At 40.0% G+C, this 12,003-nt stretch overlaps 1 protein-coding gene across 1 annotated transcript in view; it reads right to left on the bottom strand.

The window, feature by feature from the left end:
* Nucleotides 1-6: 6 nt before the first annotated feature.
* Nucleotides 7-12,003, bottom strand: part of LOC109371401 (electroneutral sodium bicarbonate exchanger 1-like) — an 18,667-nt gene continuing 6,670 nt past the window's right edge. The window contains exons 4-7 of the mRNA XM_019623875.1: nt 11,830-11,967; nt 7,344-7,435; nt 5,224-5,319; nt 7-3,942 (exon numbers count right to left, since the gene is read on the bottom strand). Coding sequence (XP_019479420.1) covers nt 3,930-3,942; nt 5,224-5,319; nt 7,344-7,435; nt 11,830-11,967 — 339 coding nt within the window. The 3' untranslated portion in view covers nt 7-3,929. The remainder of the gene's footprint in view (nt 3,943-5,223; nt 5,320-7,343; nt 7,436-11,829; nt 11,968-12,003) is intronic.

The raw sequence follows: 12,003 nt of genomic DNA, 5'->3' as shown, positions 1-12,003 counted from the left end.
AGAAAGAAGAGTAAAGGGTGCTTGAAAGAGCGGAGTCAGTAAAAGGGAATGGAACTTGGATGGTGTTTCATTGGTCAGCCAGGGCCTGCAAGAAGGGTTTCTACCTTATGGGAGGCCCAACAGCTACAACCGAAAAGAAGGGGGCCGAGAACATTCAATGCAGGGCTCCTGAATGTCCTGCCCAGATGTGGCTTGGAAACTTGAGAAGTCCAAGGAAAATGCAGTAACAAACTAGCAAAGACTGCTTCAAGTTATAAGAGAAGGTGCTAACTCTCCTACAAAAGAAGAAATTTAGAGAAGCTGAATCAAGTAGCAGACAGAGCCACCTGGATAGTACTTCTGATGCTATTTAAAAGAGGCAGGGGATCTGGGGTCGAACCTTCTCCTACGCTTCAGGAAAACGTGGAGACTCAGAACATGGTCATTGAAATCAATAGAGAAGATGCAGGAAGAATGGTTGACCCCTCTACTGAGAGTGAAGTCTAGAGAGTTGAGTAGGTACAAAGTAAAGTAGAACTGGGAATCATTGTCTTTTTTGGATGACCAGAAACCACAGCTTCCGAGAATGAGACCTCCTGAAGGTCACAGTGGTCATATAGTCTGAGATGTCAACCAAGCCCAAGACTAGCATATCCCAGATTCTTATCAAACATTTATGACTAATTTAAAAGCCAAACACATCCTAGACAAAGAGAAAGAGCAAATGTTCACACTGTCTTTTGGAAATACATGGTTCATTACCCCTCTATCCTAAAGACCAATTTATATGAACAAGGAGACGGGGATAGGAGCTGTATGGGAAAGACCAGATCTCCTGATCCTCCCATCATCATAAGTTTGAAACCATAGATAGCCACAAAGAGCTAGATGTAACCAAACATATCTGGCAATTTCACAGCCTACTTCTGCTGGTCTTCACCTTCTCTCTAGGCCAACCCCTCCCTAAAAGTCATGGCTAGGAAGTAACCCACCCTCTTAGCAATGCCAGCTCTTGCCCTTAGAAGCAATATTCCACTCATCACACTTTCCTTAAATCCCTGCCAGCCCATCAGGGCATGGGCCTGCTGACACTCAGCTCTTCCTGAAATTACCCCTTGGACTGCTTATCTGGCCCAACCAAACCTGGGGACAGAAATCGCCTAAATACCTGCCTTGCTTTCCACCCCTAAGTCAGTTACTCCTTCATGTTGAGCTTAAACACCCTTTTCTATTGACTAATCAGCCTATATTTGTCCTCAAGCTATTCTATTAGAGAAGTCTGAGATGGGAGAATGATCATATATTTTTTTTGATGTTCCACAGCTTAGGTGCACAGGCTGTTTAACAGCAGCAATGAGATCTTATGGAGACACTTTCACTCGTCGGTAAACACGCGTGCCTATGCACATACCTATATACACGCTGCTGCTGCTTCGCCTCCACTCCAAGTTTCCTAGCCCTGCATTAACGCAGTCCAGCTTGAATCTGCCACCATGGTCGCCAGCCACAGACCTGAGCAAGGAAGCAGCCAGGACTGGGGCTGAGTGTTTGTGGGAGCCGGGAAAGAGTAAGGACAGGGAGTGATTCCTGCCATGGGGATGCGGCAGAACGAGGCTGGCTATTGTTTGAGAAACATCTAAAGGCCTAAAAAGATGGGCAGGGCCTTCAAAAGCAGCTAACATTCTCAAGGCGCAGTAACCTGGGAGGGTCTGGCCAGGAAGGATTCCAAAGTCCACACAGGGTCCTGTAACTGCACTGCAGAGAGTTAGTGAAGACAGGTTCCTTACTGCAAGAAACGTCTCAGACGCAGGCATCACAGACATCAATGTAGTAGGAGAGATTTTTCTGTGTGATATTGTCACCTAGTTTTGTTGCATAATGGGCTCTTCCCTATTACAGGTGAAGCAGTCACCAACCTCCCTACACAGAGGTGGCGGGAGAAGATGGGACGGGCACGATGGGGGAAGAAAGCAAGGCTGGTCTCAGGAAACAAAGGCGAAAAAGGAGGCCAGCTCAAGGGAGCAGCCGGAGAGGGACAGGGAAAGCTAGAAGGGACGCTTTCCCCATTGACAGGATGCCTCTCGATTTTTCTAGATTAGGGAGGTAAATGAGTACAATTATTACATTTATCCTAAAGTGACAAAATGTGAAGCTTTGGCTCACAAGGATTTTAATGCCCATATGGTTCAAAGAAGAATGCCTGTTCCTGTCTGCACCATATGAAAGGAAGCCGAGGCGGTCCCTCAAACAGCCTTGTGAGTAGAAATCAGACACACCAGAAACAATACCCACAATTCAAAGGGACATCATTTTAATATTTGAAAGCAGCTTGACGTTCAGCTAATAGGCCAAACCCACTGCTTGTTTACAGCAGGCATCCATTCTGAGTGGATGGTGTCCGTCCTGTACCAGTTGTTAAATATTTTGAAAATCACCTGTGTATGAAAATAATTGTGGCTCTAAGAGAAGGGAAATATGAAAGAAATTCAGGATTCCTTCAATATCAAAGGTCCTTACAGTGAGCCTGGAATACACTAATATATTTTAAGAGTCTCAGGAATGCAAAATCCAATAAAGTTATATAGCCGACTCTTCACCTATGAAAGGAGAGCATACCAGGGGAATGTCCCACTCTAAGAAGATTTTTCAGGATTCCCTTGGTGCCGACATGCTTGCTAGTCACAGTCTGTGCACAAAGAAAGGGAAGGTCTATACACACTGGAGCCCAAACCCTTGATATTCAATGCAACAGAGAAGGGAAGAGAAAAACTATAAATGTAGCTGTAAACTAAATATGAAAATTAATCTCACCACTTACAGTTCATTTCCCAGTACATCTGAGAGCCAGAACATTTGTCAACCAACAGAAATCCATGACGATGAAGAAACCACATGGCTGAAGGTGGCTTTGGTCCACTGAGTTGAGGATGGTTTGCTACTAAGGCAGCTAAGGAAACATTATGTAAGCACTTGGCTCTCTCCAGGAATGGAATCAAATGTGTCCTCAAGAGACAGCAGCAAGACGGATGTTTCCACAACATGGCCAATCAAAACATCTTATCTCCCTTTCTACTCACAAACAACCATTATCAAACCTTTCCCAGATATCCGCAAAGCAGACACTTTGACAGATTTTCAGCCTAGGAAGTCCTTCCTAGCGTCTAAACTAACTCCTTCTGTAGCAATTTAAGTTGATCCTCAATGAAACTAAGAGAAGCTATTCATCCTCACTTACAATTATTGATTTCCCCCCTAGCCTTTTCCTGTCTCAGCTAAGTAACTCCAAGATCCCTCTTGGCCTTTCATTATCCAAAGGTTCTTGCTGAGTTATGCAGACTGCTGCTCGGGAATGAGGAAGACGCGCCCGGGTCAGAGGCGCCTTCTGGCTGCGGTGGTGGGCACTGCCAACGCCCAAGTCGCTGACCCTCCTAGTAGCAGACCCTCCTGAGAGCCTCTGGGTCTGACCAGCATCCCCCAGAGCAGGCAATCCATCCAACCGGAGAGCCTTCCCTTTTCTCTCTGCTCTGCCCCTACCCCCCGACCCCATCCTTTAGGAAGAGGGACCTCATGGAAGGAGTCCTCAGTGGCAGAATGGATCCATATGGCTTGGCAGGCCAGCGGAGAGTTTCCGAGAAAATGTCTGGAAAATGGGAAGCTGGGTCTTCAATGGTGGCAGTTTGAAGAGAAAGAGAAGGAAGAGGAGAAGTACCGACGGGAGGTGGCCTTCTGCTTCCGCATTCACCTCTGGTGACCGGCTGCTGGCATGGGGATAGCTGGATGCCCTCCAGCTCATACCGTGAAAAACTGAACGCTTTGGCATGGCTTTTACATGACCAAGGACAGGACCAGGCTTGGTCTTGCGTCTTCTCTGAGAGAGTCACCATCTTCTCTGTAACCAGAACTTCCCTGAGGCACCTCACAGCCCAAATCTTCCATCCCAGCAAAGACTTTTAGTTGAAGAGACTGAATAAAAGTGTTACAATTAGACAAAAAGGGAACACATGATTCATTCCTGCTTTTAACACAATACTTTGAAGATGTCACCACAATTTGGATCTGGCTATATTTTAAGTTCATTTACAAGTAGACTAGTTATCAACTAAAAATAACCATGTGCGTTATACATTTCGACAGCTGCCTGGATTTTCCTCTGAAGGAAACAAGATTCTATATTTTACTCACAGTCAGCACAGATTTACTTTAACCCATTCAATGAAGACATAACCCACCACTACCACCCACTGGTGGCTATGACTTTTCACAGTACTGTAATACCTTGGTTTGCGAGCGTAATTCGTTCCGGAAACAAATGACTCGTATTGCAAGACATCGCTCATTTACCACGTTAAAATGTATTAGAAATATTTGTTTGTCTTGTGGAACACTCGCAAACCACGTTACTCGCAATCCAAGGTTTTACTGTACTACTCTCTCTCCTCAGCAGCATTATGTGCGATGCAGTTAGTATTGTCCCCATTTTCCTGCTGAAGAAACCGAGAGCCAGTAACAGGGGCCTGGTGTGTTATACATGAAATTAATAATTAAACTACATCTCCTGATTTCTAACCTACTGCTTTTTTTTTTAACTAGAAAAGTTGCGTTTAATAAAACCTAAGATTTTGCCTTCAGTTATCTACCTACTTAAACTTAAACGGTGTTTGGACTAAATTATTCAGTTTGGGTGCAAAGGCAAAGGTGCCTCAACTCCTTCCATTTTTTCATTAACCTGATTTAAATTGATCTATGCTATTGGCAAATGATATACAGAATTTAGTTTTCAAATTAAGAAAACAGTTGCAACTTAATATTTCAAAAGCTTTACTTGGCAATAATTCTCATTATGGAACTGTATCAATGCTATCAACACTTTCCGAACATTTTAGCAATTTCCCATGTGTGTGGTTGCAATAACCAGAGAGATGCTCTACAGATTTTCAAATGGAAACTAGAAAGAGGATTAAGAGAACTAAGTAGATAAAGCAAATTTATATCCCCAAATAATTCCATCCTGACTTTGCACCTATGTAAATGGGTAGCTCAAAACAGCGTATCTGTTTCAAATAGTTAGAAAGCATTTTTACTTTTCTTAGGCTTATAGCTATTCTCATGGGACAGCAGCAGTCCTGGAAGTGATACTTATTAGATAAATTCCATTTTACAACTAAAATGTCTTTTACTTTCAACATGATTACTTTTTGTAAAAGTCATAAATAAATAAAAATTAGCAATTATAATTCTCTTTACCTCTTTTCCTTTGTATTTCCAGAATTCATACTGAGCGCTTTCCAGACTGTGGTTTTAGGCATTTCATCAGATATATTAATCTCAGAAGGGTCACATCTGAAATCAATACTTAGGACAGTAAATGTGAGACACACAAATAAAATACATATCTCAGTCTATAATGAATACCACCCGCTGGGAAAGATTAGGTCTGAGGGAGCTCAGCTAACAGCTGTCAGGAGGGTTAGGAACCAGATGGTCACAATGTAGAGAGGCAAAGTGATGCACGAGGTGGTGCTGAGGGCTTGGTGTGCCAGGTGGCAGCCAGCCCTGACCCCACAACTTCACACTCCTTCGAGGGGCCCCTCTGGGGATGCTGAGGGCAGCACTGTGATGCCAACAGTGGTAGTAGCATCAGGAGCTTTCGCTGTGTGCCAGGCATGGCACTAAGCACTCTTCATTCGTTTGCTCACTTACATGGTCAAATGTTTCCCTCTTTGTAGTTTACAAAGGATTTTTATAATATATTTTCTTAAATATCAGAGCATCAGAGAATGTTAACACGCTCATTTGAAGGTGCAGAAACCAAAGCTCCTAGGGCTAAGTGACCATCCAAGGTCAAATGTCACTAGGTGGAGAATCAAGACCTTGAATCCAGTCCTTGGACCCTGTAGTTTTCTACAAGCCAGACTGTCAAAGGCTGAAAGGGGAGGCAGCATCCCAGTAGAGGAGGAACATTGCTCCCATGTTGCCACCAGAGAATTCAAAGCCTATGGCTCCTTCCAGAACATGTAGAAAGTGTATTAAGGCCCAAAGATTCCATTTCATTGGGGTCAGTTAACAAAAAAGTCAAACTCAGAAAGTAGAATGGTGGTTACCAGAGACTAGGGGTTGGGGGTAGGGGAAAGGGAAAATATTGATCAAATGGTGCAAACTTTCAGTTACGAGATGAATAAATCTGAAGACCTAGGTCCGGCATGGTGACCATAGTTAATAGTATGTATTGTACACTTGAAATTTGCTAAGAAAGTAGATCTCAAGTATTCTCACCACACACACTAAAGAATGGTATTATAGGAGGTGATGCACATGTTATTAGTTTGGTTGTAGTAATCATTTCCCACTGTATACATATAGCAAAACATCACATTGTATACCTTACATATATACTATTTCTATTTGTCAAAAATAATAAATTTTTTAAAGACAAAGAAAAGACTTTCCTCATTTCCCACTCAGTATAAAACATAAACCACAATCAATTCAATGATTCAGCAATAAATTATCCAGTATCTGGATTACTCAGATCTCCTCTCTCTTCCTTTTCTGCCCCCTCTGAGTCTCTGGGTTTCTTTCAGCTTGTGTGTATCTCTTCCATAGTGAAAAATTCCAGGAATGAAACTGCAAATGGACTAATTTAGCTTCCTTGGACTTGTGAGCAATGGCTGCAGTAGAGGAAGGGGCTAAAATAATGGCAGAGTAAAGAATTTTTGTGATCCCAGTTCAGTCCCCCTTGGCTCCTAGGACTGTAGATGCCATGAGCTAAATTGGAATGCGCTGTCTCTGCTCCTCCCCAATGGCGTGCTCAAGCTTGGGAATTTCATGCCCACGAGGCTGAGAACTCTCAGGAAACGAAGACCATATCCTATTCATCTTTGGAAGTGGCTGAGAAAGGCAGAAGGAACACTAGTTTGAGGAATACAAAGACTAGGGTTTGAATCTTCAACATCCAATTTAGCAGCATTGTGACCATGGGAAAATTACCTACAACCCTCCAGGCTTCGGTTTCCTCACTGCACAAATGTGAGTAATGAGACTTAGGTCAGAGAGTTGGTGTAAAGACTGAATAAGAACACACAGTAAACCTTTTAGCACAGTCCTGGCAAGGAGAGGGCGCTCAGTACATGGGCTCCCTTACTCTGTCCTCTTGTGATTCCCAGCACCTGGTCTAGTGCCTGACACATGGCAGGTACTTCGTAAACCATAAAAGGAAACAGTGTTTTCACAGGTTGGAACTGGGAGGCTGAGTATTGGCTTTTTATACCAGCAGCTGCATGTGTGACAACTCCTGCCCCCAAGAAAGCCAGAATGTTTATGGAATAACCAAAACAGTAAACTTCTTGGTGTTTAGGGAGTTTTACCTGAAACTGTTGCTCTTTCCAGGACTACTTAGTAACTTCCGGCTCTCTAAAGAGAACTTGTCTCCTCCCATTTCTAGCATTTTCTCAGCCTCCTGGAAGAAAAAGAGACATTATTATATCTGGACCAAGTAAAACTGTGAGTCTATACCAGCCCTTTCTTTCTATAATCACAATTCCTATCTAATTTTTCTCACATTTATTATAAGAGTATAATTATGTTCTTTCATAGATTTGACTCAACACAAAAAAGAGACAAAGCAGATATTTGTACATGGAACAGTGTTTAAAAAATAAAAGAACCTGAACCTGACTAAGCCTCTAGGTCCAACTACCAATTTACTAGAAATATCAGGAAAAGAACATGTTCAATGGCACCAAGAAACACGTTTAGTAAAATCTAAATGGCGGGAAACCCTATAGATCAAAGACCCAGTTTCTTCAACAAAAAGAAAAAGAGATAGAAGGGGAACCCCTAAAGAGATTTAAGAAATATATCAACCAATTGTAATATATGGACCTTATTTGGATCCTGATTCAAATCGATTGCTAAAAATAATAAGTGGGGAAATATGAATACTGACTGTTCTTTCTACTTTTGTATATGTTTGAAATGTTTCATAATAAAATGTTTTCTTAAAAAATAATGCCATTAATTTAAAGAAAATAATTACAAAGGAAAAAATATGTACAAAAATACTGAAAGTAGTATAATTAATAATAAAACCAAAAACGACTATACATTTTAAGAAAGGATGTTTAAATTGAGATAAAATACTATAGAATATTATGCAGCCATTAAAAGTGATTATCATATATACATAAAGAAACATAAAAGTGTCTTATGAAATCAAGTTGAGGATAAAAAAAATCAGAATATATACATATACATATATACATATATATGTGTATATATACATATATATATGTGTGTATATATACACCTTCACACACAAATATACAGCTATCACAGTTAAATGAAAACTACGGTAAGGATTTAAATAGAACATAAAAAAATTGAACATAGGGGCGACTGGTTAGCTCAGGTGGTTAGAGCGCAGGCTCATACCCCCAAGGTTGCTGGTTTGACTCCCACATGGGCCAAGGAACTGCGCCCTCCACAACTGGATTGAAGACAACTACTTGACTTGGAGCTTATGGGTCCTGGAAAAACACACTGTTCCCCAATAAAGATTTTTTTTTAATTGACCATAAATGTTGGATGCTGATGTGAAAATTTGGGGTAAAGTATTCATTTTTTCTTTCATTTCATTTAGTTTTTAAAATAATTTTATAAAGTAATTTTAAACATCAGAAATTTTGGAAAATAGTATAATGTTTACCAGCCACCTCAAACTTAACATCCAAAAGAGATCAGATCCCTTGATTTTCCTCCCAAACCTGCTGTTCCTAGATCTCCCCCATCTTAATAAATAGCACAGCCATTTATCCAATTGTTCACTCCAAAAATCTAAGAGTCGTCCTTGATTCCTCTCTTTCACCCATGCTCACTGTGCATTAGCAAAACCTGTTGGCTCCATCTTCAAAATAAGTCCCACACCCAGCCACTTTCACCACCTCTCCCTCAGCCTAAGCCACCATCACTTCTTGCCTGAACTACTGCCACAGACTTCTAACTAGTTTCCTGGCTACCTCTCTCCCGCTTCCAGCCTCACTGGTTTTTTTAATGTTACTCAAGTATACCAAGCTCTTTCCTGCCTCAAGACCTTTGCATTTTCTGTTTCCCTGGCCTGGAATGTTCCTACTCCCAGATATTCTCATGACTTGCCCTTCATTTTATTCAAGTTTCTGCTGAGATATCTCCTTAGAGGAGTCATTCCTGATCACCCTAAATAAAGTAACTCCCTCACCCCCTTACTTTCTTCTTAAACCATATCACTACCTAACATTTTATATAAATAAATGTGTGTATATGTGTGTGTGTGATTTTAAAATTTTGTTTATAGAGTTTTTAGATGCCTGAAAGCTTCACATTTTATGTAGTGAATTCTATCAATCTTCACTTTAAAATTTTCCTCTGTTGCTTTTGTGCCTATTATTGTTAAAGCTTATTTAATAATACAAAACAGACATATAGACCAATGGAACAAAATTGGGAGCCCGGGAATGAACCCATGCATATACAACCAACTAATATTTGACAAGGGAGCCAAGAATACTCAACAGAGAAAGGACAGTCTCTTCAATAAATCTTGCTGGGAAAGTGATATTCACATGCAAAAGAATGAAACTGGATCCCTATTTTAGACCATTCACAAAAATTAACTTGAAATGGATTAAAAACTTAAATGTAAGACCTGTAGCTATTAAACACCTAGAAAAAAACATAGGGAAAAAGCTCTTTGACACTGGTTTTGGCAATGGTTTTTTTGGATTTGACACCAAAACACAAGCAACAAAAGCAAAAATAAACAAGTGGGACTACGTCAAACAAAAAGCTTCTGCACAGCCAAAGAAATGATCAACAAAATAAAGAGCAACCTATGAAATGAGAAATAATATTTGCAAACCACATACCTAATAAAGAGTTAATATCCAAAATATACAAAGAACACATACAACTCAATAGCAAAATAATAATGACAATAATAATAGTAATCCAATTAAAAAATAGGAAAAGGCCCTGCATAGACATTTTTCCTAAGAAGACATACAAATGACCAACAGGTTCATAAAAAGATGCTCAACATCACTAATCATCAGAAAAATGCAAATCAAAACCATAGTGAGATATCACCTCACACCTGTTAAGATGGCTATTATAAAAAAGACAAGAGATAACAAATGTTGGTGAGGATGTGGAGAAAAGGGAACCCTCATACACTGCTGGTGGGAATGTAAACTGGTACAGCTGCTATGGAAAACAACATGGAGGTTCCTCAAAATAATTACAAATAGAACTACCAAACAGATCCAATAATTCCTCTTCTGGGCATATATCCAAAGGAAATGAAATGATTATCTCAAAGCAATATCTGTACCCCCATGTTCATTGCAGCCTTATTTACAATTTTACAATAGCCAAAACATGGAAACAACCTAAGTGTCCATCAATAGGTGAATGGATAAAGAAAAGGTCATATACACACACACACTACTCAGCCATAAAAAAGAAGGAAATCCTGCCATTTGCAACAACATGAATGAACCTTGAGGGTATTATGCTAAGTGAATAAGTCAAACAGAGAAAAATAAATAGTGTATGATCTCATTTACATGTGGAATCTAAAACTGAAGTCATAGAAACAGAACAGATTGGTGGTTGCCAGGGTTGGGGGTGGGGTGGGGGAAATGGTGAAGGTGGTTAAAGTATACAAACTCTCAGTTATAAGATAAATAAGTTCTGGGGATGTAATGTACAACATGATGACTATAGTTAACAATACTGTATTATATATTTGAAAGTTGCTAAGAGAGTAGATTTTAAAAGTTCTCACCACAAAAAGAAAATTGTGACTATGTGAGGTGATGGATGTGTTAACTAATCCTATTGTGGTAATCATTTTTCAACATACAGAAGGTGCCAAAAACATGTATACACATTTTAAGAAAGGAAAAAACTGTAATAAAATTGTAATACTCAATATATACCGATAACAAAAGATGAATACAAGTTACATTTGACTTCTGCAATTACATGAGGTGCTCAAAGTGGTTACCATAAGTGTAATTTTAATATAGTTTTTTCCTTTCTTAAAACATGTATACATTTTTTTGGCACCCTCTGTATACATACATTAAGTCATTTCATTGTATATCTTAAACTGACACAATGTTATATGTCAATTACATCTCAATAAGACTGGAAAAAATAATACAAGATTTAAAAAGTTCAAGATATTAGAAAAAAATCCTTTAAAATGCATTTCAAGGGACACGATTTCAGGCATTAACTGTATTTGGAAACACTTTCCAGCTCATGCATTTCTTGGTTTGGTATTTTCATTTTGCTACACATTCATTCTTTGCATGTATCGACTAATGATTGAGGGTCCATTGTTTGGATGGCAGATGCCAAGTGCTGAGGGAAACGAGGAAGGACAGAAAGTCCCATGCAAGTTATCTTTGCATGGTGCCAGTCACAACATCATCTGCAATTAGGTACATAACAAATATTCTGAGAAAATAACAGGTTTTGTATGCTTGGCAAATTAGACCTTTGGGGAGAACGTGAACCATTAGATCTGGTAATAAGAGGAGATTCTATGTTCGTATTCTAAGTGTGAACCTGGTGAATAAATTGTAGATAAAACAAAGTGGGGAAAACTGGTTATCAAATCTAAAAATGAAGGACAGACAGGGACAGAATCCTTAATCCTTTCTTAGCTGAGAACAGCTTTGGAGGAACCTTCCCAGCTCCTAAATAGAACCCTTGAGATTCCAGACATGCTGACTTTTCACGTGGCCCTTCCTACGTTCTGTAACTTGAGGCTGCCCCAAAGTGTACAGTTGGTGCAAGAACCATAACCTCTTCCTCCTTGGCCTTCTTTTTGGCATCATCCAACTTCTTCTTTTTGCTTTCAGGCATGAGATCATCTAACCAGCTCAGCTCTCGCTTAGAGAAACAGAGATCCATGACTTTCCTGACAAAGACCAAGGCCAAAACCTGAAGAAAAACAAAGAAAGTGGATTAAGAGGGCTC

Source organism: Hipposideros armiger, unplaced genomic scaffold (assembly GCF_001890085.2).
Source record: "Hipposideros armiger isolate ML-2016 unplaced genomic scaffold, ASM189008v1 scaffold_569, whole genome shotgun sequence".
Lineage (NCBI taxonomy): Eukaryota > Metazoa > Chordata > Mammalia > Chiroptera > Hipposideridae > Hipposideros > Hipposideros armiger.
This window is presented reverse-complemented; position numbering and strand designations above follow the sequence as displayed.